Raw genomic sequence first — 21,931 nt, forward strand, 5'->3', positions numbered from 1 at the left:
AGCTGTGATCCCATAGGATATAGGATGGAGCTGTGGTCCCATAGGATATAGGATGGAGCTGTGGTCCCATAGGATATAGGATGGAGCTGTGGTCCCATAGGATATAGGATGGAGCTGTGGTCCCATAGGATATAGGATGGAGCTGTGGTCCCATAGGATATAGGATGGAGCTGTGGTCCCATAGGATATATAATGGAGCTGTGGTCCCATAGAATGGAGCTGTGATCCCATAGGATATAGGATGGAGCTGTGATCCCATAGGATATATAATGGAGCTGTGGTCCCATAGGATATAGGATGGAGCTGTGGTCCCATAGGATATAGGATGGAGCTGTGGTCCCATAGGATATAGGATGGAGCTGTGGTCCCATAGGATATAGGATGGAGCTGTGGTCCCATAGGATATAGGATGGAGCTGTGGTCCCATAGGATATAGGATGGAGCTGTGTTCCCATAGGATATAGGATGGAGCTGTGATCCCATAGGATATAGGATGGAGCTGTGATCCCATAGGATATAGGATGCAGCAGCAGCAGCAGCAGGCTGAGCAGCTGGGAACTCATTAGAAGTGCAAATTCTCAGCCCCACCCAGACCTACAGAATCAGACACGGGTGGGGCCAGCGCTCCAGGCCATCAAGCTCCCCAGGGGATTCTGGGCAACCTCTGGGAGGGAGGAAGCTTCTCTCCTTAGAGGTTTTCTGGAAGGGCAGACCCTAGGAGTCGAAGGGGGGGAGCCCCATCTCAGATCCTCGGAGGGGAGGGTGAGGACCAGACACCTGGGTTCTAGTTCTTGCTCTGGAAGTGCTAGCTTCCAACCTGGGACAGGAACGCGGCCTCCCTGGCCCAGTGTCCCCACCTGGGGCTGCCCACAGGCTGCTGCAGCCCAGGTGAGAGCGGGAGGAAGCACCTGGCCCCGACAAGCCTCGGGGAGGTAGAGCCCAAGGCCCTTACTTTAAGCTGAGCCTCTGAGGGGTGAGAGGTGTGCCTGGTCCCTGGGTAACTGGAGCCCAGGCCCCCTTCATTGGGGCACAGATAGGGGGCACTGGATCCAGAGGAAGGACCCACTGGCACTCCCAAATGACCCTGGATGACCCCCCACATCAGAGTGTTAGCTGATCCAGAACCCGATAGGCCAGCCTGAGCCTTGAGCCTCGGCTCCTCCTGCCTCCCTCCCACCGAGGCACCAATGTGGGGCTCTGGCCCAGGAAAGGGAGCCCGGGAGGGTCCACCTGGCTCTGGCTCCCTTCTGAGTCACTGGACCTGTTCCTCAAGTCCCCCCCTCCCCCAATTCAAGCCTCCTCTCCCCTTTAAGGTGATTACAGCAATATGCATAATTACATCAGTTATAGTAATGGCACTCATTACCATAGGCAGCCCGATGTGGAGGGTGCTTCATAGATTACCAGGCCTTTCACGGACAGCATCTCAGCACCTATCTGATGTGTGGCCTCACCCCTTGGATCTGGGAGCCCTCGGAGACCTGCTGCCTCCCCTGGAGCCCTTGGGACGGGGAGTGTTGGGGGCTCCCCGCTCCCTCAAGGCCCAAACCAGCCCTGCAGGCCCGGAGCCTGGCCCCAGGGGAGCTCTGGTCACGCAGAGGCAGGAGGGGGTTGTCCTCAGGATGGAAGCAGCTCCGCTGGCTGGGCCACAGAGCCTGGGGTTCCTGTCCTCACTGCTCAGGACGAGGGGCCGACCCCCAGGGACACACAGAACGCTCCCCTTGGGACCGTGGGGGAGTTTAGGGACGTGGGACTGCTGCGAATGTGCCAACCTGCCCCCAGCACTCCTCCTCCTCGCTCGGCGGGTGGGCCCGGCCTGGGTCTGTTCCCTGGGTCTGTTCCACTCAACTCCCCCACAGCACGGCTCTCCTCCCACGAGACCAGGACAGAATTCAAGCGTCCCCATCGTCCCCATGGGGACAGCTCTGGGACTTCCTCCTTTCCTCTAGCCCCGGGAGATAAGGCCATTCCTCACAGTCACCATCAGTGAGTGAAGGTCACGGCTCTGGGCCTTCCCTGGCCGGGGATTCTCCTTTCGGGGCTGGGTTCCTCCTCCTGATGCTGGTGTGTGGAGGGGCAGGGAGGAGAGGAAGAACCCAGAGGCAGAGACATGGGACCACCAGGCAGAGGTCAGCTCCCTGCAGCCGGGTCGTGCCCAGGCCTCCTCGTGCAGGTCACGCTGCATTCAGCCACGAGGCTGCCCCGCTGCCCCAGCCAGTGCTTCTCCCTCACCCCAGAGCTGCCCAAACCAGCGTTCAGAGCTCTCAGTCCCCGGGGATGGGGCCCCGTGGGCACAGGTGTGCACGGACAGCCTCTGCAGGGGAGCTGGGTCCTGGTGACCCTCAGCTCCCCAGAAAGTTCTCTGAGGCCCGAGCCACGGCCCCTGCCATGCTGGGCACTGAAGAGCAGCTCCGCTGTCTCTTTAAGGCGAGGCCTGGAAGGGCTGAGGGATGGAGGCCGTAGAGGAGTTTCAGGGAGAAGGAGGGCACGGGGTGAGTGCTCCTCAGCTTCCTCTTGCGGGAGCGCCAGGACAATGGCCCAGGCTGCGGTTGGGGCCGCCTTTCCTGGAGAGGCTCTGACACGAATGGGCCACCCGGGAGGTCACCCTGTGCTGGGCCAGCGGGGTCTGGAACAGCGTGACATCCGAGGACTGGTTTCCCTGAGAACTGCCCCGGAGCCTGCCTCCTCGGGAAGGGGCTGCCGTGGGGCGGCCTGGAAGATCAGCCCTTGTGACTTGGCCCGGTCAGTGAAGGGGGGCACACTTGGGGGCCAGGGTCTACATTTGAGAAACCCGGACTCCCCACCCTCCTCCTGTCGCTGTCTCTCAGGCCAAAGGCTCAGCAGAGCAGCTCCTTCGTCCCCTAAAAGTCCGACATCTCTGGCCACCCCAGCACAACCCTTCACCCTGAGGCCCCAGCCAGACCCACGGCGCTCAGGACCCAGAGCCGGAGGACACCTTGCCGGGCTCCAGCAGTCTCACCACCCCGCCGGGCGTGCCTTTCATGGTTGACTTGCTTTTGAAGAATTTTCCCCTTGACACGTCCTGGACCCCATGATACTCTACATGGGAACATCGGAACACCGTGGGGCTCATGTTCCAAGTTCAGGGTCTCCCCGGCCCAGGGGGAAGGTGTCCAGCTCTCCTGAAGATGAATGGGATCTGGCTCCACCCCGTCCCCGCGCCCCACAGGGCCCAGCAGCCTTTCTCCTTTGGTCCTCACTTCCCTGGCACCCCGCCCGCCCGGGAAGCAGCAATTGCCTGTTCGCTCCTGGCAGGACCAACTGCAGCCCCGAATGGAGTCCAACACCCCTCCTCCCCCGGAGCCGAGCGGGCGGGATCTGACTGGGCCCTTGTTCTGACCACACTGACCTCACCCGCTGTGCCCGGCCCGGCCCGCTGCCCAGAACCTTACCAGCGCATCGATCCCGGAGAAGGTGTGGTTCGCGTTGTCCAAGGAGTAGATCAGCTGGTACACCCCATCGTTGGTCTCGCTGTTTCCATAGAAACCAACGCCCACCGCGGCACTATGGGCAAGACCCCAAATGAAGTTAGGGGTGGCACCAGAGAACTTTTTTAATGTACTGTTTTAGAGTAGTTTAGGCTCATAGCAAAGCTGAACGGCAAGTTCAGCATTACACATCTGCCTCCTGCCGCCCCTCCCAGACTCCCTTACTGTCTACAGCCCCCACCAGAGCGGGCCATTGGTTATAACTGGTGAACCTACATGGACACATCGTGTCACCCAAAGTCCATATGTGCATGAGGTTCCCTCTCGGTGTGGAACACGCTACGGGTTTGGACAAGCGTACGATGACATGCGTCCTCCATTAAGTACCGCATAGAGCATTTCCCTGGCCCTAGAAACCCTCTGTTCAATCTAGTCACCCCACCCCCAGCCCCTGGCATCCCCTGGTATTTCACCGTCTCCATAGCTTTGCCTTTTCCACAATGTCATGGGGTGGGAGCCACACAGCACGTGGCCTCTACGGATCCGCTTCCTTCACTTACTAACATGCATTTCCCTTCCTCTGTGGCTTGTCATGGCTGGATGGCTCATTTCTTTTTAAATATATTTTTATTGATTTCAGAGAGGAAGGGAGAGGGAGAGAGTTAGAAACATCAATGATGAGAATCATGGATCGGCTGCCTCCTGCACACCCCACACTGGGGATCGAGCCCGCAACCCAGGCACGTGCCCTGACGGGGAATGGAACCGTGGCCTCCTGGTTCACAGGTCGACGCTCAACCACTGAGCCACGCCGGCCGGTGGCTCATTTTCTATTGGCGCTGAGTACTATTCCATGGTCTGGATGGATCACAGCTTATCTACCCATCACCCACTGAAGGAAGTCCTGGTTGCTTCCAGGTCTGATGATTTTGAACAGAGCTGGTCTCTCCAGGGAGAGAGAGTGGGTTTTTGGCTTTGGCTGAGGTGCTCTCTGGGGGTGGCTTCAGGGCCAGCCAGTCCCGGCCGGGCTGCTCGCTCCACAGCACAGGGCAGCGAGGCCGCAGGAAACCCTCCTGCTCCGGCCCTGTGACTCCAGCTGTAGAAAGTCCCTTCTTACACTGAGCCAGAGCCCACCTCCTTGAATCAGGCCCCCGCTGGCTCTCGGGTGTCCTCTAGGTCCCCCGGAATAAGCCTCCAATTCTGCAGACACCCCGTCGGACACCTAAGGTCAGACACGTGTCCTGCAGACCCTTGTCTACATCCTTACTGTCTTCTAGGCTCCATGCTAACTGGTCAGTGTTACCCCTAAACATGGCCTGAGTGAGGTGCCCAGGCTGTCCATCCAGCTCTGAGCACGGGGCGGGGGGCAGGCAGGGGGGACGCTGATGTCCTGAGATCCCCTCTCCCCACCGCCGACCTGGTGCTCTACAAGCACCGGATTTCTCCACAGGATCTGCCCTGAAGCCCCGTCTCCCCTCCCTTCCACAGCAGCGTTGAATGGGTGTTTGTTTTGTTTTAACCAATAGTAGAGCTTTGACTCTATCTCTGTGAAATTTCATCTGGTTGGTTTTAGTCCAGCATTCCAGGCGGAACAAATCATCTCAGATCCCGCCTCTGTCACCCACGGTGTTTTTATCACCCCCGCCCCTGGGGGCCATGAGCGGCCTCATTAAGCAGCCTCCGGAGTGTTCATTCAAAACAGTAATCCTGGGGGTGGGGGTGACGAATACACACATGCATACGTGTGTGCTGTTTCTTCTTTCTTTAAACATGACGGGAGCTAGGACGGGATCCTGGGAGACTGTGACAGGAACCTTCCAGGTGCCTTGACCCCAGCTCAGTGTTCCCATTAAAAGTGCAGGTCAGGCCCTGGCTGGTTTGGCTCAGTGGATAGAGAGTTGGCCTGGGGATTGAAGGGTCCCAGGTTCAATTCCGGACAAGGGCACATGCCTGGGTTGCGGGCTCCCAGTGGGGGGCGTGCAGGAGGCAGCCAGTCAATGATTCTCTCTCATCATTGATGTTTCTATCTCTCTCTCCCTCTTCCTTCCTCTCTGAAATCAATAAAAATACGTTTTTTTAAAAAAAGTGCAGGTCAGGGTGCCCGCCCTGCGCCCATGTGTCAGTGTGGGCTGGCCTGGGCCCTCCCCGTACAGTGCCGTCTTTCTCACCACGGGCCCCCCCTTGCCCAGCACAAATACTGTGTAGAACCCGCTAAGCGCACTGCACACTCCTGTGCAGTTGCCCTTCAACGGCAGGTGGTTACTACTTAGGAGATCTGACCCTCCGGAGTCATTTTTACTGTTCCATAGTGTTCTTCTGTCCTTCGTTGTGTTTTTCAAAAGTCAGGGCCCCCTGTGCGTCAGCACTTCCTTTGTCTGTCTGTCAGTCTGTCTCACGTCCCGCCTCTCCCACTCGCATTCGTGGGCTCAGTCCCAGGAGCAGCTTTCCGATGCCCAGGTTACTTTGAAGGAGCTCCTCTCTTGCAGGGACCCCCAGGCGTCTGCAAACTCCAGACCTGGGCTTGGACTCTCCTTTCCGTCTAGGATTTGGGCCCTGGCCGCCTGTCTCCCCCAGCCCAGGTCCCGCCCCTGTGCTCAGCGCTTCGTCACCCCCGCGTCCTGCAGGCAGGGCAGGACGCTGAACGTGCCCTAACGGGTGAGCCTCCTGGGGTGAGAACCCACATCCTCGCTCCCAGGCTCACGGTGTCCCGTCTGCGTCCCCTCCTGCCGGAATCACTCCGCTATGGGTTCTTGGATGCAAGGGACTCTATCCCTGGAGGGTGGCCACCCAGGAGGTCTCAGGGAGGACCCGAGGCTTTGGGATAAACCGCTGGAGATTGAAAACAAGAGTAACGCAACCAGCCACACAGGGGCGTGCGTAGACACAGCCGGGGCGGCACGGGCTCCGGCCTGAAGTTAGACACCCTCACTTCTGCGCCCCAAAGTAGCGTCTTTGGGGCACTAAGAGCTATTGATCCCGTGAGAAGATGGATTGATCTGGGCTGGAGTCAGACTTTCTCTAACCTCAGATTCAAGGCAGCGGCTGGGAGGGGACAGGGACTCAGAGAGACAGCCGGGCAGGGGAAGTGGCACAGCAGAGGCCCCATCACCTCTGCAGGCATCTGATTCCCACTGCCTGGCAAGGAAAGGTTCAACGCTCACCCCAGGGACAGGCTCTCCATGAGGAACCCAGAGCTCCGTCAGGAGGACGTGGCCAGAAAGCTGATGAACCACCCGCTTGGGGTTTGCTGGAGGGCTGATGGTGGAGGGCGAGGAAGGGGTGTCACAGTCATGGGCTAACCGTGGGCAAGACGCGGTGGGCAGGCCCACTTGCCATCCACCGCGTCCTTTCGCGCTCTTGCACACTGACCCCGAGCCGCACCCGTGGGGCCAGCGCGGAGGGACACTCACCAGCAGACGAGCCCGGCCACGACGGCCGACCAGGTGACGCAGCAGGACTGGCGCGGCTTGGCCTGTCTGCAGCAGCACGCGCACACCAGGTAAGCCGTGAGGAAGAGGAGGTTCAGGCCCAGGCAGACGGCGGCCACCAGCCCCAGGAACAGCAGCGACTGCAGAGGGAGAGGCGTGGAGTCAGCGCGGGCCCTATTGGGGGTCTGGGAAGGCCTGGAGTGCCCACAGGGCTGTGGGTGTAGGAACCAGGCCCAGTTAGTGTGTCTGCAGACCCGGGTGCTGGGGGGTCAGGGAGGCCCAGCTGAGGGGGAGGTGTGAGATGGGGGCAGCTGCAGGCCAGCCCCAGGTGTGTGGCTGACACGCCTGGATGGACATGGATGAGGCCCTGCCCGATGAGACGCTCAGAACCCCACAAGGCAGGAGGCATCTGCTGGCAGGGAGGGCTGAGGGTGACAAGTGACTGAGGGAAACAGGCAGGGAGAGGGACACTTCAGGAGCTCAGTGCGACCTGGGCCAGGCCCAGGAAGGGAGGTCCTGGCGGATCTGCTTCCTCCGAGCCTTGTCCTAGGTGTCGGTCCATCCAGAGAAGCCAGAAGCCAGCACTGTGCTAGGGGAGGAGAGATGTCGGGATGGACCCCCTGGGGTCCCTCTCACCGCGTCCTGAACGGGACAGCGACACCACATGCCAATGGTGGCAGCAAAGCCCAGAATTCTGACGGGGTAGGAGGTGCTGACTCAGGCCCAGCGAGGACCTCAGGTCCCGTAAAGGGAGCTGCTGTCTGCCAGGAGGCCTGTGCCCACTCCATGCCCTCTGATCTCTTGATGCAGCCAGATGGGCGCCAGATGGCACCAGGATTGGTGGCCGCCAGCCAGCGCTGGACCTGGCTGTCAGGCAGGCTCCTGAGGGGACAGCCTCACCCAGCTTCCCACGTGCCCCCAAGTGGGTCCTGGTCCAGAACCCCCAGCGCTCCAGTCTGGGCTGTGTGGGCGGGAGCCTGTTTCGGGGACCCGGTGCTGGTGGCGGCAATCAGCAGGGTGGGGGAGATGCCGGGACCCTTCAGGTCCAAGGGGGAGATAATTCTGGAAATCAGAGGCTGGGGCTGCAGGCTTGGGCCCGGGCCTCTCTGAGCTGGGCATCAGGCCTCAATGAGGTCACAGATAATGCAGTCAGCCCAGGGGGGGAGGGCGGGGTAGGGGTGGGGGGAGGGCCGGAAGGCCGTGCTGGGAAGCCCAAACTCGGAGGGAGGGTGGGCATTGTTAGTGGTTTACTGCTGGGCTGGGAGGACGGGGGGGGGGATGGGGCAGAGGGGGCTGGGAGAGAAGGAGGTGGGAAGGGAAGAGGAAGGGAGGAAGGTGGGGGAGGAGGAGGAGGGAAGTGGATGGCTAACCAGCAGGACGGTTCCCTCCCCACCTCCCTCCCCACTTCCGTGTCCCTGCTGCCCTCTCACAGGGGATGATAGTCCTGCTTCTGAGCAGCACGGCATGTTCCCGTGTGCACGTCCCCGTGTGCAGGGGGTGAGGGAGGATGGAGCAGGTCCCCATGTGCACATACCCGTGTGCAGGGGTTGAGGGAGGGTGGAGGAGGGAGCCAGGAGCTCGGCTCACACAACGTCCTGCTCTGACAGCCTGGACAGGACAATTTCCCATGTCACCTGCCCTCCCAGTGCCCTGCAGCCACCACCTCCCATCCCATCCCAACATCTTGCCCAGAACCCCTCGTCCCAGCCTCTCCTCATTGAAGTGACTTTGGTGAGCTCTGGTTTGAGAAACCGAGAGCAGAAATCCAGGCCCCAAGCTGGGGGCAGCGGTGACCCACTTGCATTCTGGGAAGCCTGAGGCTAGGACTGGACCCCAGGGGGCTTCTGCACTCAGTGGGGGCGGGGGAACAGCCTGAGCCCCCTTTACCCGAAGCCATAGGAGACGGAGTGAGCCAGCCTAGTGGGGTGGCGGGGGCAGCTGGAGCCCACAGGTTGGGAAGGGTTAAGCACCCCCAGCCTGCCCTCCCACCCTCTCGCGGGCGCAGTGGGGGTGGTGGGGGTGTAGCGTGATTGTCCCATGACCATGACTCAACGTTTAGGCTGGATGAATGGTGCTTCCTCATCCCAACCTTGGCTCGCCCAAACCCTTCCTGGGGGGCTCCCTGCCTGGCCGCTCCCCCCGAGACCTGCCTCCAAGTCAAAGAGGGGGTTAGTGGGGTGAGCCTGTAATTCTGGGTCTAGCCCCCACTCTGTCCCCTCCCTGGCCTGGGCACACACATTGGCACCCTCTGGGGAGTCTATAAACAGAAGCACCCAAAGTTAAGACATGAAAGTACATGCCGAAACACAAAAATATCACTGCTGCTTCATGCATGCCCCGAATATACAGTTACAAGCACCGCTGCTTCTTCACGCGTGTCCCGGGAGGCTGGTCTACTGATGCAGCAGAGGGGACAGGAAGCGCACGTGGCGCTCACACGGTGACGGTCGCAACAGCGAGCCATTGCACAGCACCGTGGAGCTTGTTAAGACATCAGTATATTTCAAGTGCATTAGCTCACCAGTGTCTGGGGTCCTACTATGTGCTATGGCACCCTCTATGTACTAAGCATGTTGCATGGGACATCTGGCCTAATATGTGCAGGTGAGACAAGCGAGGCTCAGAGAGGTACAGACACCTGCCATGGTCACACAGTAAGCGACAGAACAGGGATTCCAACCCAGACAGTGGCGTGGCGGAGCCCCAGCCCCGGCCCTGGCTGCCTTGGTCATCCCGCCACCCGAGTTGGCAGAGAGCTTGTTTCGGATCAAGTTTGCTGAGCGCCGAGATGACTGGCGGCAGAAGGTGCCCAATCCAGGGTGCTACCGCCTGCTGCCTGACTCTGGCTGTGACTGCCTCTCAGGAGAAAGGGGATCTCTGGGAGAGACCGGGGGTCAGACAACAGGAGACCTTACCAAATAGGACCCACCTTCAAGAACAGCCAGAGCCACTTCCCACCCTGGCCTCGCTCATCCAACTCATCTCCCCCTCAGTGTCCTCAGGAGGCCTGACTGGGACCAGGAGCATGGGGGTGGGGCCGTGTGTCCGGCTGCCAGGAGCAGTGGCCCAGGGGAAGGGGATGCCCTCTGGAGTCACTTGACACCCAGCACAGGGTGCCAGGTCCAAACCCTGGGAGGAGAGGGGCAGGGCTGTGAGTGGCTCAGATGCCACCTCTCCGTGGGACTAAGGGGGAGGGGGGGGCAGGCTCAGGCCGTGCTAGCCGGGGCTGCTGGACACACAGGTGCTGGGTCTGGGAGCCTGTGGGGTGAGGGAGTGCCCGCCCCCGCCCCGCCCGCTCCTCCTCCCCGCCCCGCGCCGGGTCTGGTCGATCCAGAGAGGAGTGTAGATCTCTGGCCCGGAGGAGAAAGCTGTGGTTGGAGAGTCCAGGTGTAGGATCTGGGACGCAGGGTTTGGGACAAATACACAGCGCAGTGCAGCTGTCTCTGAAATCATATCCGCCTGGCTCCGGCATCCAGGGGGAGCGGAAGAGCCCCCAGGGCTGCCCCAGGCGGAGGCTTTCTCAGGGGCTCCGATCCACGGGTGGGCGGGGCTCTCGGAGAGGGCGGGGCACGCGCAGATTAGGAGGGGAGGGAGCCAGGCAGGAAGGGTCCAGATTCTCCCGGGTTCTGGAAGGAGGGAGGAGGGTGGGGGAGCCACAGGGGTTATTATTAGACTCCCAGTCCACTTGCACTGCACACCCCACGCGGTGGGGCTCCCCATTCCCAGGCCTGCAGGAGAAAGGCCTGACGGGCAGGAGGCGAACAGCCGGCTCCAGGCTCAGCGTCCTGCAGGCCGGACTGGCCCCACACCGGATACGGTGCCCGTGAACCTGACTGCGTGCAGAGGCCGCGGGGGTCAAAGTCCCGAAATGGGCCCATAGCTCTGAACAAATAGGCCCCGCCGCCAGGGCTGCAGGCCGATCTGTGACCCAGCAGAGAGCTGACTTGGCCCAGGCCAGACCTGAGAAGGTGGGGAGCTTCTGTAGCTCAGCCTGGGCAAGGAAGTCTGGGGGGTACCCCACCCGCTGTGGGGTACAGAGACCGCAGGGCGAAGGGCCAGCACAACAGAGAAATGGCAGAAGTGCAAGGATAAGGGAGGTGGCTGGCTAAGACCCCAAACCCAGGGTATACAAGAGTGTTTGTACCGGAGGCTGACGCTGGCGAGGTGGGGCCGACCCTGGCCACCGTCCTTCCCCCAAACATCCACGCGCCTGTGGGGACCCTCGCCCCCGCCCCCAGCCCTGCAGCCTTCCAGGATGGCCCAGGAAGAGGTGTTGGCCGCCACTCCCACCCTGTGGGCAGGGGCTGGGAGGAGGGGTGCTGCGGGCCCAATTTGGGAGACTCCAGTTAGTTTCAGCCCAAACTTCTCCCAGGTCGCCCAGCCCCAGAAAGAGAGCGCTTTTCTTGAAGCCCCAGAAGGAAAACTCCGGGAGTCCCTCGCAGGCACGGAGGAGTTACCCGTGTTCAGGCACAAAGGTCCGCACCCCGCCCCTCGCGGCCCTCCCGCTCCGCGCTCAGCTCCACCCCCGCAGGCAGCCTCCGCACCCCTCCTCCCCTTCCCACCACTGATTGAACTCCTAATTTCCAGTTTTCCCGGCCCACGAGGTTCCCAGACGGGAGCGCCGAGGGCTGCGGGTCCCCGGGGAAAGGGGAAGAGGGTGGAGGGAAGGGGCTGCGGTGGAGGGGGGAAGTCGGGGAGGCTGGCAAGAGAGGTAGGCTGGGGAGGCGGCCCGGGTCTGGGGCGGCGCAGACTCACCTCCTGGTAATCCTCATCGCGCGGGTTGAAGGTACTGTTCACCCACTGCAGGCGCAGGCTGAGGTGCGGGACCCTGTGCAGCCACACCACCCACCAGGGCGCGAGGTACTCCACGCGTGCGGCCGGCATGGCCCAGCCGGAGAGCCAACTCGCTCTGCCGCCGCTGCAGCCCGCCGCCACCCGGCCCAGGACGCGCGCCCGCCCCAGACCCCGCCCCGCCCAGAACCCGCCCCAGGCTTCGCCCCGCCCAGATCCCTGCCCCGCCCCAGCCCTGGCCCCGCCCCCTGGGCGTCCACTTTTCTGCAGGGTGTCCCGCCCAAGAACCCTTTTGGGATCTGGGATCTGTCCTGGTCTAGGTGAAAGAGGTGGAAGAAGTGAAAACAGCCCCAAAACGCTCCTAAATCTGTTTCTTCATAGTTACTCTCTGAGTCCCTGGCTTCTCATTACTTACTTATTATCAAATCTAGAGTATGCAGGGGTCCTCAAACTTTTTAAACAGGGGGCCAGTTCACTGTCCCTCAGACCGTTGGAGGGCAGGACTATAGTTTAAAAAAAAAACTATGAACAAATTCCTATGCGCACTGCGGGCCCGGGATGAGTCGGCTGCTAAGCAGGACAGGCAGCGGCACCCGGCGGGCCGGATAAATGTCCTCGGCGGGCCGCATGTGGCCCTTGGGCCATAGTTTGAGGACCCCTGGAAGGTGTCAATGGGTGCAGCTAGCAGTCGTGGCACTGGAGGCGAGGTTGGCCGTCCTTAGGGCTTTTATTTAGGGGGTGGTGAACTGACATTGGGGACAGAAGGGGGCAACATTTAGTAGTTGTCCCTTGGGGGCACTAGGGACTGAGGAAAGCCTCCTAATTCTTCCCGGCAGGCGGGACTGGGCAGGCCTCCTGGAGGGAGGGTCTGCCCCGAAGGGAGGGGTGGGAGGGGAGAGGAGTGCGGGAAGGGACGCCAGGCCATCACCTGCACGTTTGCTGAGAACCTACTGTGTGCCAGCACTGTTCTGTCGTGAGCAAAGCAGACAGAAACCCCCCTCGGAGGGCAGCACATCTCAGTGGGCCGATGGCAACAGTCCACGCGCAAAGACGCACGGAGCGACGTTAGGGGTGCTTTGGAGAAAAGCAAAGGCGCAGCAGGGTCAGCTGATAGGATGGTGGGGGCAGCCGCAGATCTGATAGCCTCGGAGGCGCTTCCCTGCAGTTGAGGGTCAACAGAGGCGCCAGGCAGCAGAGGGCCAAACAGCTTGGCGTGACCGTAGGACGCTGGGCTGGCAGGTCGAGGGCAGGGCAAAAGGCAGGCCGGGTTGGGAAGATGGGAGTGGAGGTAAGGGGTCCTGAAGGGATGGGGCTTGGGCCCTGGCAGCCAGCCTAAGGGGTAGTAGCGACTGGGGCAAACTCCCAGGTTCCTGGCTCCAGGAACTAGGTGGATGCAGGAGTCCGCAAACACCTACAAACAAACACCCGTGGACAGCCCACAGCAGCCCCAAGCCGTGGAGACACAGAGGCCAGGGGAAGGAGTCCTGTGTCCCGGCCTCTCCTCCTGGTTGTCAGTTTTCCCGGAGCGTGACTGGGCCATCTCATCTGTGCATGCCCAGAGCTGGGGCACAGAAGGTTGGAGACCAAGCTTTTCTCACAGGGGTTTTCTTTGATTCAAGAAATGTGGATCGAACGCCCTCTGTTCTAGGGGACACAGTGATAAATAAAACACAGGTTCCTGTCTGCATGGGGTCTGAATCTAATAGGTGAATGGGCAGCTTTTTTTTAAAAAAATGTATTTTATTGATTTTTTTACAGAGAGGAAGGGAGTGGGATAGAGAGTTAGAAACATCGATGAGAGAGAAACATCGATCAGCTGCCTCCTGCACACCTCCTACTGGGGATGTGCCCGCAACCAAGGTACATGCCCTTGACCAGAATCGAACCTGGGACCCTTGAGTCCTCAGGCTGACGCTCTATCCACTGAGCCAAACCAGTTTCGGCGAGTGGGCAGCTTTTGATCCCACATAGGTCTCTGTTGTAAGAGGGGGATGGAGTCTGGGGGGAGGGAGGGTGCTCCAGGGGTGTTTCCTGGAGAATGAGATGAGGTGAGAGCCGAAGAATGACGGAGAGGAGGCAACTCAGGGAGGATTCTGAGCAGAGAGAGGGCAGTGACTAGGATATGAGATCAGGGACCACGCTGGGCAAGTGCCAACACGAGTCAGGGGAGGGACAAGGAGGAAAGACTGGAAAACTGCCGCGAACGGGTCAGCAGCTGGGGTGCAAGAGGCCCTTCGGGGTGACAGAAACACTGATTGCAGTGGCAGTTACACAGCTGTAAATGTCGAAATTCACACAACTGCTCACCAAAAAGGGTGAATGTCACTGTAAATTACACCCAATAAGCCTTACTTTAAAATAAGTGCCTTTACAAGAATAAAGACCTATATATATTTTTATTTATTTTTTTTATTGATTGATTCTAGAGAGAGGGAGAGAAACATCCATTTGTTCTTCCACCTTCCCTGGTTGCTTCTTGTATGTGCCCTGACCAGGGATTGAACCCGCAACCCTGGCATGTTGGGACAATGCTCTAACCAACTGAGCTACCTGGCCAGGGCCTGCGTTTTTAAATATAGACAGGCAAGAGCCAGAGCACACTTGGTAAGGGTTTTGGTCTTTGAAGCGGCCACTGCTGGCTGCAGAGGAAGATGGGCTTGGAGCAATTACGTAGGGCCCTCAGGGGGCATCTCTAACAGGCGGCACCACGCAGCCGCAGCCTATGGTGTCCCTGGAACCTGTGACAGGCACAGCCTGGTTCCCCTTCCTCCATGTCAACAGCACAGAAGGCGACAGCTGCGGCATTCCTTCAGGAGGATTAGTCAGAACTGGGAGCTGGCGGTCCTTCAGGAGGGCAAGGACAAGGGACCCCAGGTGGGAGGGGTCTGTCTCCTGGGGAGGGGCAGGGTGTCTTGCCTTTAGGATTGACCTTGAACTGGGGTAGGGCAGCCTTTCCAGAGCTGGGATTGGGCTCGAGGGAGTGGGTGGGGGAAAGACAGCAACTGCAGAAGCTCCCTCACATGTGACAGACCCAAACCTGCTGGGCCGGTCTGCGCCCAGCTAGACAGTATTCTGGCTGCATCCCCGGAGGCCAGCCGCCCCGACAGGTGAGCCAGTGAAGCAGGAGCTGAACACACAGGCCTCCTGGGGAGATGAAGTGAGGACGGTCCCGTGGCCTGCCCGGCACAGCCAGAACAAGCCCTCCCAAGCTGACGAGCTGACTTCAGCAGGGTGGCAGCTGGCACCAGCCACTGGAAGGCTTAACACACACCTGTGCCTCAGACCAGCTTCAGCTCTGCAATCAGCTGGGCCAGGGACAGCAAGGCACAAGCCAGAGCCGAGAACTTCGCATGAAAGGCTGCCTTCTGCCGAAACCGGTGTGGCTTAGTAGATAGAGCGTCGGCCTGCGGACTGAAAGGTCCCAGGTTCGATTCCGGTCAAGGGCACGTACCTTGGTTGCGGGCACATCCCCAGTGGGAGGTGTGCAGGAGGCAGCTGATCGATGTTTCTCTCTATCCCTCTCTGTAAAAAATCAATAAAATACATTAAAAAAAAAAAAAAAAAGGAAAGGCTGCCTTCTTTGGCGCCGGAGGGCTTGTCTCCTAGGAGCTGGGGCTAGTCTCTGGACAACGTGCTGGCCACAGGGAGTCGGAGTGGTACATCCTCCCTCCTGGGCACCGGATGTTCAAAGAATGGGGAGGACTGAAGCCACTGAGTGGCCTGGGGCTACTGGTCACTGAGCACCCAGAAGAAACAAAACCCATGTCCTTCAGGACCCAATTCAAACACCCTTAAAACTTACAGAAAAATCAGGCCTCAGGCTCTTAGCTACTTGGTAAACCATTTCCTGACTGGCCTGGTCAAGGGTTTATCTGTTGGAGTATGTCTCCACCTCGTGGTCAATGCTGACATGACCACCACCTCATCTTCCGAATTTGCCAAGAGCACTTCTAAATCTTCACCAGTGCCCAATTTAACCCTTACAATAAACCACTGGAGGAAGTTCTAGTATGGGCATTTGCCGTAACAATTTGGAAAGCGAAGCAATGATGGGACACTTCCCTGCCAAGGGTCTAGGAGCCCCCGGCCTGTCACCTCCTGTAGTAGCTTCGCTCCAAGCTGTGAGCGCTCTCTTCAGGGTGTTCAGAGGCGTCAAGCAGCAGAACTAGGATTTAATCCCGACTCAGGCCTGGCTGGACCTAAACTGCCCCTCATGCTGGGTTTTGGCCCATCCACACACCCACCAGCCCACTGAACTCCATCTCTGCCCACTGCCTGGAGGCCCAGGGCAGACCTCTGGAAGGAAGCCCGGCTCCTTTGCTGGGCTAACACGCACTCATTTCTCAGCTTTAAGGTTCCCTGAGCCCAACTCCAAATGGCCCTGCGTTCACCTCCTGCAGCGCACTGCTCCTGAGATCCTCGTGAGCAGCACTGGGGGGGTGGGGAGAGACAGTTTCTCAGTGTGACAGTCCCCTCCTGCCACAGCTGGGGAGAGGGTTGGGGGTGGTGATGGGCGGAGGACATGGACATGAAAGCGGGGCTGCATCCCAAGGACAAAGGCTTAGCTTGCAGCCATTTCCAAGCTAATGAACTCCTCCTTTAACCAGCCTTTTCATTATCAGGGAGCTCCTTTTACCCAAGTGACTTTAAACCTTGAGTGCATGCTGGCTCATTTCCACCAACATCCGCCTCTTCTGCCTACTGCCATCTACTGATGTTCAAACTTAGGCGCAAATAACACAGCTTTCTCTGTCCATTGGGACCAAAGCCCCAGATTAGGGATGCAAGGGGGCTGCCACCAGGACCCCCAGCCCATCCCCACCCGAGTCCAGCAACCCGTAACATTTCCCTTCCAGCCTTCAAAGACAAGACACAGGAGAAAAAATTTTAACGTTTTAATACAGATCAGCACGTCGGGTTCATTTCAGCTCCTTCACCGCCAAACCTAGAGCAAGAGAGGCAAACGTGGGGCATCAGAAGACAGTCACTGCTGCTTGTCTGGGTTTTGTTCTTAAGCCCAGAAGGCTCACAAAGCTCAGACATGAAGCCCACCAGGGAGGTTTCGCATAAAATATTTAGCGTTTGATAAAAAAACAAAACCAAACCAAACGCCTGTCAGCCTTTATAAATGGGCCCAGCGGGCTCACAGGCGAGCGGCACCGGCTAACTCTCCCGGTGGACAGGCAGCCTCTGAGCTGCTCGGTGCTCCCTGGGCGGCTTCCTCCACCCAGGACGGACCTTTGTTCATTAATCCGTGCTCGCGGCCTACGGTACCTAATCAGTTTTCCAACCTGTAAAAATGGGGATCCTCAAAAGCAGCATCTGCCGGTGGGATGAAGTGAGGGACAGAGTAAGTGTGAGCTGTTACTATTCTGCACCAGAAAAGTATGAACGAGGGAAACAAATTCGCCTTGGCCACCGTGTCGGAGATCACCACGCTCGCACGACAATGGCAAGAACAGGTGCTTAGACCACAAAATGGACTCGCCTCTACTTGGGCGCCACTCAAGAACAGGATGGCGACACGTGCCCCGCCCACAGCCTGCGCACCTGCCCAGGAATCCCGCTCACTCACCCGGGGGCAGGGACTGCTTCAGCTTCTCGGCCTTCTCTTTGTCCGTGATGACCAAGGTATACAGGTATCTGCTGCACCGGACTTTGAACTTCACATTATCCTTATTTTTCTTGATCTTGACAGCTACCAAACGGACCAGAAACAATAATGCAATCGCACCAGACATCACATGGCTCACTTGCTTTATACAAACGCAGAAAGCGGTACTGATGACCGCAACCACGGCCACAGCTGTGCTTGACCCCTGTTCTGTCCCTCTGGTGAGACAGCAAACAAGCTTCCCTCTATGACCCCAATATTCAAAAACCGCCAGAAGCCTGCTTTTCCCGGTTATTAATACTCAAGAACCTGGGGCTTGATCTTCATGGCCTGTTTATGTATCTGTCCGCTGAACACACCCTAGAACACTGTCCCCGTCTTATGTTCTGAAGGGAAGGAGGCAGCTTATAAAGCAAGGAGATGGCGATGTGCTGGGACCAGAACTCGCCGCTCCACTTCTGGAAACCGGTCTCTGTGGGTGACACGCCACGCAGGGGCGATGGGAGAGAACCGTGAGTGTGCGCTCACACGTTTCCTAAAACGGACACGGAGCCCATTTCTGGGCTCTTCACTGGCGCCAAGTTCTACTTCAGGACCCCCGCTCAGGCGGCAAGGAGCCCCAACTGCAGCCCACTCCCACAGCGCAGGGTGCGAGACCTGGGGGGTCTGGTCAGGGACAAGCATCAATGCGTTGCAGCTCCTCCAGCTACTGGGAGACAACGGCTTCCCCAAGGGCCAGTCATTTCAGGGCCCACCAAACCCTGCACCCCAACTTCTTCAGAGAAGCTCAGGGGCTCGCCGCAGGATGTGTTAACAGGAAGGCCAGTCAAGAGGCCGGGGAATGACAGGACTCCTGTGCTCAGCCCCAGCACGACCACACATCCGCACCCAGCGCCTCACAGCAGCAGCACAGGTCAACCTGTACCCCCCCCCCCCCCCCCCCCGTTTCTGCCAACAGCTGCTAAAGAAAGGGACAGGGCGCGAGGCAGGAAGCTGAAGCACGGTGGCTCAGCCGGCACCGGGCACTGGCCGCCTTCGCTCACGTAGCTGCGTCGGCCCTAGCGCCTGCTGCACACCTATACGCACTTGTAAGGTAGAGGACCTCTTAAGAGAGATTTATTTTACATCATCACATGATGCGTGAACTCCAGTTACAGGTGTATACCCCAAGCACCGAGGGACAAGAGACACCTGCACGTCACTGTTCACAGCAACATTATTCATATCAGCCCAAAGGTGGGAAGCCCTTCATGCCCGCAGCAGGATGCACGGATAAACAGCGTGGTCTATGCATACCAGGGGTCCTCAAACTACGGCCCGCAGGCCACATGCGGCCCGCCGAGGACATTTATTCGGCCCACCGGGTGCCACTGCCTGTCCTGCTTAGCAGCCGACTCGTCCCGGGCCGGCAGTGCGCATAGGAATTTGTTCATAGTTTTTTTTAAAACTATAGTCCGGCCCTCCAACGGTCTGAGGGACAGTGAACTGGCCCCCTGTTTAAAAAGTTTGAGGACCCCTGATCCATACCATGGGGACTCAGCCTCGAGCACATGATGCTAAACGAGAAAGCCAGTCACAAAGAACGAACAGAGTCTGATCTCATTGGAGAGGTCCCTAGGCCAGTCAAACTGACTTAGTGGCATGTACAGTTTCAGTTTGCAAGATGGAGAGTTTTGGAGATGCAGTGGGAATGTACTTCATAGCGGTGAAATGTACACTTAAAAATGGTAAATTTGTATCATGTACATTTTAGAATTAAAAAATGCCCTATTCTGCCCAGGGGACCATGACCCGTCTTCACAGGACAAACGGTCAGGGTTGGGCAAACTTTTTGACTTGAGGGCCACAATGGGTTCTTAAACTGGACCGGAGGGCCGGAACAAAAGCATGGATGGAGTGTTTGTGTGAACTAATATAAATTCAAAGTAAAGGAGCGGAGGGGAGAGCAAGAGAACCGGATCGAACAGCCGGATCCGGCCCGCGGGCTGTAGTTTGCCCAAGGCTGGCTAGAATCAGGCCCCCAAACAGAATAAAAATGCAAACAAATCCATGGATTTAGTGTCATTTCTCCAACGCATGAATGTCTCTTATGGATTATCATACCACTGTCACCCCTCAACACAAGGAAATGGTGTCACGCTTACCTTCGCGACAGCTATTGCTAGAGCTGGGATTGAACCAGGCAGTGACCCCAAACTCCCTGGTTGGAACTAAACCTGACATGAAGATCATCCCGTCTTTATCGCACACCAGCGTACCAACACAGCCACCCTGGCACCTGTGGTCCCCACAACCATCCGGCAGGGCGGGCATTCCCACCAGCCTGCTTCAGGTCCCAGGGACACAAACAGGACCCTCGCCTTCCCGAGAACCCACTGAAAGGCTCTCCCGACACCACTCTGTCCCGTGGGGACAAGGAGCATTAGCGAGGACCGGCTCTCAGCCCGGCACGGCCCCACTTCCACAAAAGGACTTTCCCTTTGGAGAACCCTCAGGGGGAGAGGAAACTCTTATGGAGAAGAAAGATGACTCTGGGTTAAAACTGCCCACGAATCCAAGCTCTATCTTGCACTAAGCTGGCCCCAGACCTCCTTCAACTACAATGAAGGGGTAACAGCAGGACCCCTATGCCTGGTGTAGGAATGAGAAGACCCACCGGAGCACCAGGGGCCAGCACACAGCAAGCAGAGGCTCGCCTCTGAGGTTTCCGATGCATCGCTCCCTTTTCCCTTTATACAGCCCGAGAAACGAAGACCACTAGGGGTGAAATTACTTAGTAAATAAAGTTCCCGCGGAGCAGGGCCTGCACTCAGCCCAGAACCGAACCTGCAAGCACTAATCCCGGGTTTGCGGGGCACGCATTTGCAGACGTTCGCCCAGTAAGGCTTCCGTTCACAGCCCCAAACCCAAGCCACAAGGGACCGGCTTTTTAAAATATTCACCATCAATCGGCCTTCCGCCTGACATTTGGGAAGATGCTCCCGGGGCAGCACCGGGGTGGGGGCCGCTCCACGCCAACGCGATCCTTACCTTCTCCTCACCCGCACCCCAGAGCGACCACTTACATTTGGCGTCCTTCCGCCTGGCTGTGAGCAGGAAGTCCTTGATCTCCTCAATTTTGCGAGGCTGCGATACAGAGAAAACGGGGAATGAGCTGCAGGCCAGACATCTCTGGCGATGGTTGAGTCCCCGGCCCCTCTCGGGCCACCGGAGACCCTCGCCCCGGGGAGGTCTCAGGCAGAGGGCGTACTCACCATGGCTGCGAGGCACGGGGCGTGCGGCCGGCGCCTGCGGGCAAGACAGACATTAGCGTGAACAGGGCGCGGGGACCAACAGGGACCCCCGCTTTCCCTCCCCGAGCCCCCGAAATGCTGGCCCCACTGCACTCCATCCTCTTTCCTCGCACCCTTGACCCAGGCCGGGTGGTCCACAAGTTTCACTCGGCCGTGGATTACCTCGGATTATCTCCACTATTCCCTGTGTACCGCCAAACACGTACTTACAACAAGCGGCCAGAGGCGAAGAGAGTGAAAAAAGAACGAAACTTCCGTTTCCGGGCAATTAAACCCTCCCCCGGAGGAAACTGGATACGGTGTCTGCAAAGGGTCAAGAATTACCAGTATGTAAGCGTTCGCCCTTCCCATTGCAGCACCCCTGCCCCCTGTAGGCCTAGATTAAAAGTGCAGCTCCACGCATGAACCGGGCCGCCTCCCTCCTCCACTCCCTTCCCTTTTCTACCCCCAACCCCTTGGCTTTGCTAGATTTTATTTTAGACCCAGTTTGAAGACCTAAATCTTATATCTACCACTGTCATTAGACCTGTGCGTTGGGCATCTACACGGAGATTTTTCTCATTTGAATGAAAGGACCTTCTTTTTTTTAAAAAAATGTGTTTTTTTCTTGATTTTTACAGAGACAGGAAGGGAGAGGTATAGAGAGATGGAAACATAGATGAGAGAGAAACATTGATCGGCGGCTTCCTGCATGCACCCCTACTGGGGATGGAGCCCGCAACCCAGACATGTGCCCTGACCAGGAATCTAACGGTGACCTCTTGGTTCCTAGGTCAACGCTCATCCACTGAGCCACACCAGCGGGGCGGGATCTTTTTATGTATATTTTAGAACCACTTTCTAGGCATTCCTCCCATTTCCTTCTGGAAATAATTCCAATAGCCAAGTTTTTGTCCTTACCCACGGGGACAACCGTGAAGGGTTGTCGCAGCCGGGAGAGAAGTCAGGGCTTGAACCCAGGCTGCTCGGATCCCCAGCCCAGGCTGCCGAGTGCTTCCGAGGCTGCACCTGAAACCGGCGGGCAGTCGGGGAGGGCAGCGCTTCCTTGGCCGCCTCCGGCCACGCCGATGTTATTTTCGTGGCACATAATTACTCTCAAGTCTTAGGCAGCCTCTCTTCAGGCGGCTCCGGGAGACCCGTGGTTATCGACTTTATTTTTATCCTCCGCTTTTATTTTATTTTTAACCTCGCTACCAGTGTCTACGTTTTATTTTATTTGTTTCTCAAAAATTTAATAACTGCACAACAGAATGTAATTGCCTTGTGTGTTTATTACACTTGAAGCGAGAGTACTTTACCATGAACTTCACTTTGAACTTGCCCATCTCTCTCCGGTTAGATGAGCCCAGGCTGAGC

The 21,931-nt window shown here is 58.2% G+C and overlaps 2 protein-coding genes across 4 annotated transcripts in view; both read right to left on the bottom strand.

Annotated features, from left to right (window-relative positions):
• Nucleotides 1-11,831, bottom strand: part of TTYH2 (tweety family member 2) — a 28,017-nt gene extending 16,186 nt beyond the window's left edge. Inside the window, exons 1-3 of the mRNA XM_080682446.1 lie at nucleotides 11,633-11,831; nucleotides 6,860-7,017; nucleotides 3,414-3,525 (exon numbers count right to left, since the gene is read on the bottom strand). Coding sequence (XP_080538572.1) covers nucleotides 3,414-3,525; nucleotides 6,860-7,017; nucleotides 11,633-11,761 — 399 coding nt within the window. The 5' untranslated portion in view covers nucleotides 11,762-11,831. The remainder of the gene's footprint in view (nucleotides 1-3,413; nucleotides 3,526-6,859; nucleotides 7,018-11,632) is intronic.
• Nucleotides 11,832-16,548: 4,717 nt separating this feature from the next.
• On the bottom strand, nucleotides 16,549-20,870 carry RPL38 (ribosomal protein L38). Of its 3 annotated transcripts, none has more exons than XM_080678157.1 (5): nucleotides 20,786-20,870; nucleotides 20,537-20,570; nucleotides 20,348-20,408; nucleotides 17,244-17,366; nucleotides 16,549-16,613 (listed from the first exon to the last, which is right to left on the bottom strand). In XM_080678157.1, the coding sequence occupies exons 2-5, from the start codon at nucleotides 20,537-20,539 to the stop codon at nucleotides 16,588-16,590; spliced, it is 213 nt and encodes a 70-aa protein (XP_080534283.1). In that variant the 5' UTR covers nucleotides 20,540-20,570; nucleotides 20,786-20,870; the 3' UTR covers nucleotides 16,549-16,587. The 3 variants fall into 3 exon arrangements, with proteins under 3 accessions (XP_080534283.1, XP_080534285.1, XP_080534284.1); XM_080678159.1 differs by having other exon boundaries at nucleotides 20,782-20,826; XM_080678158.1 differs by having other exon boundaries at nucleotides 20,738-20,798.
• Nucleotides 20,871-21,931: the final 1,061 nt, after the last annotated feature.

This window comes from Plecotus auritus, assembly GCF_963455305.1.
Source record: "Plecotus auritus genome assembly, chromosome: 7".
NCBI lineage: Eukaryota > Metazoa > Chordata > Mammalia > Chiroptera > Vespertilionidae > Plecotus > Plecotus auritus.

What these genes read in the sequence shown, in the direction of transcription:
- RPL38 (XM_080678157.1), bottom strand. An exon ending in CAGGCGGAAGGACGCCAAAT is followed by an intron (nt 17,367 to 20,347) that starts GTAAGTGGTCGC and finishes TCCGTTTGGTAG; the next exon opens with CTGTCAAGATCAAGAAAAAT. An exon ending in GAAGCAGTCCCTGCCCCCGG is followed by an intron (nt 16,614 to 17,243) that starts GTGAGTGAGCGG and finishes CTCTTGCTCTAG; the next exon opens with GTTTGGCGGTGAAGGAGCTG.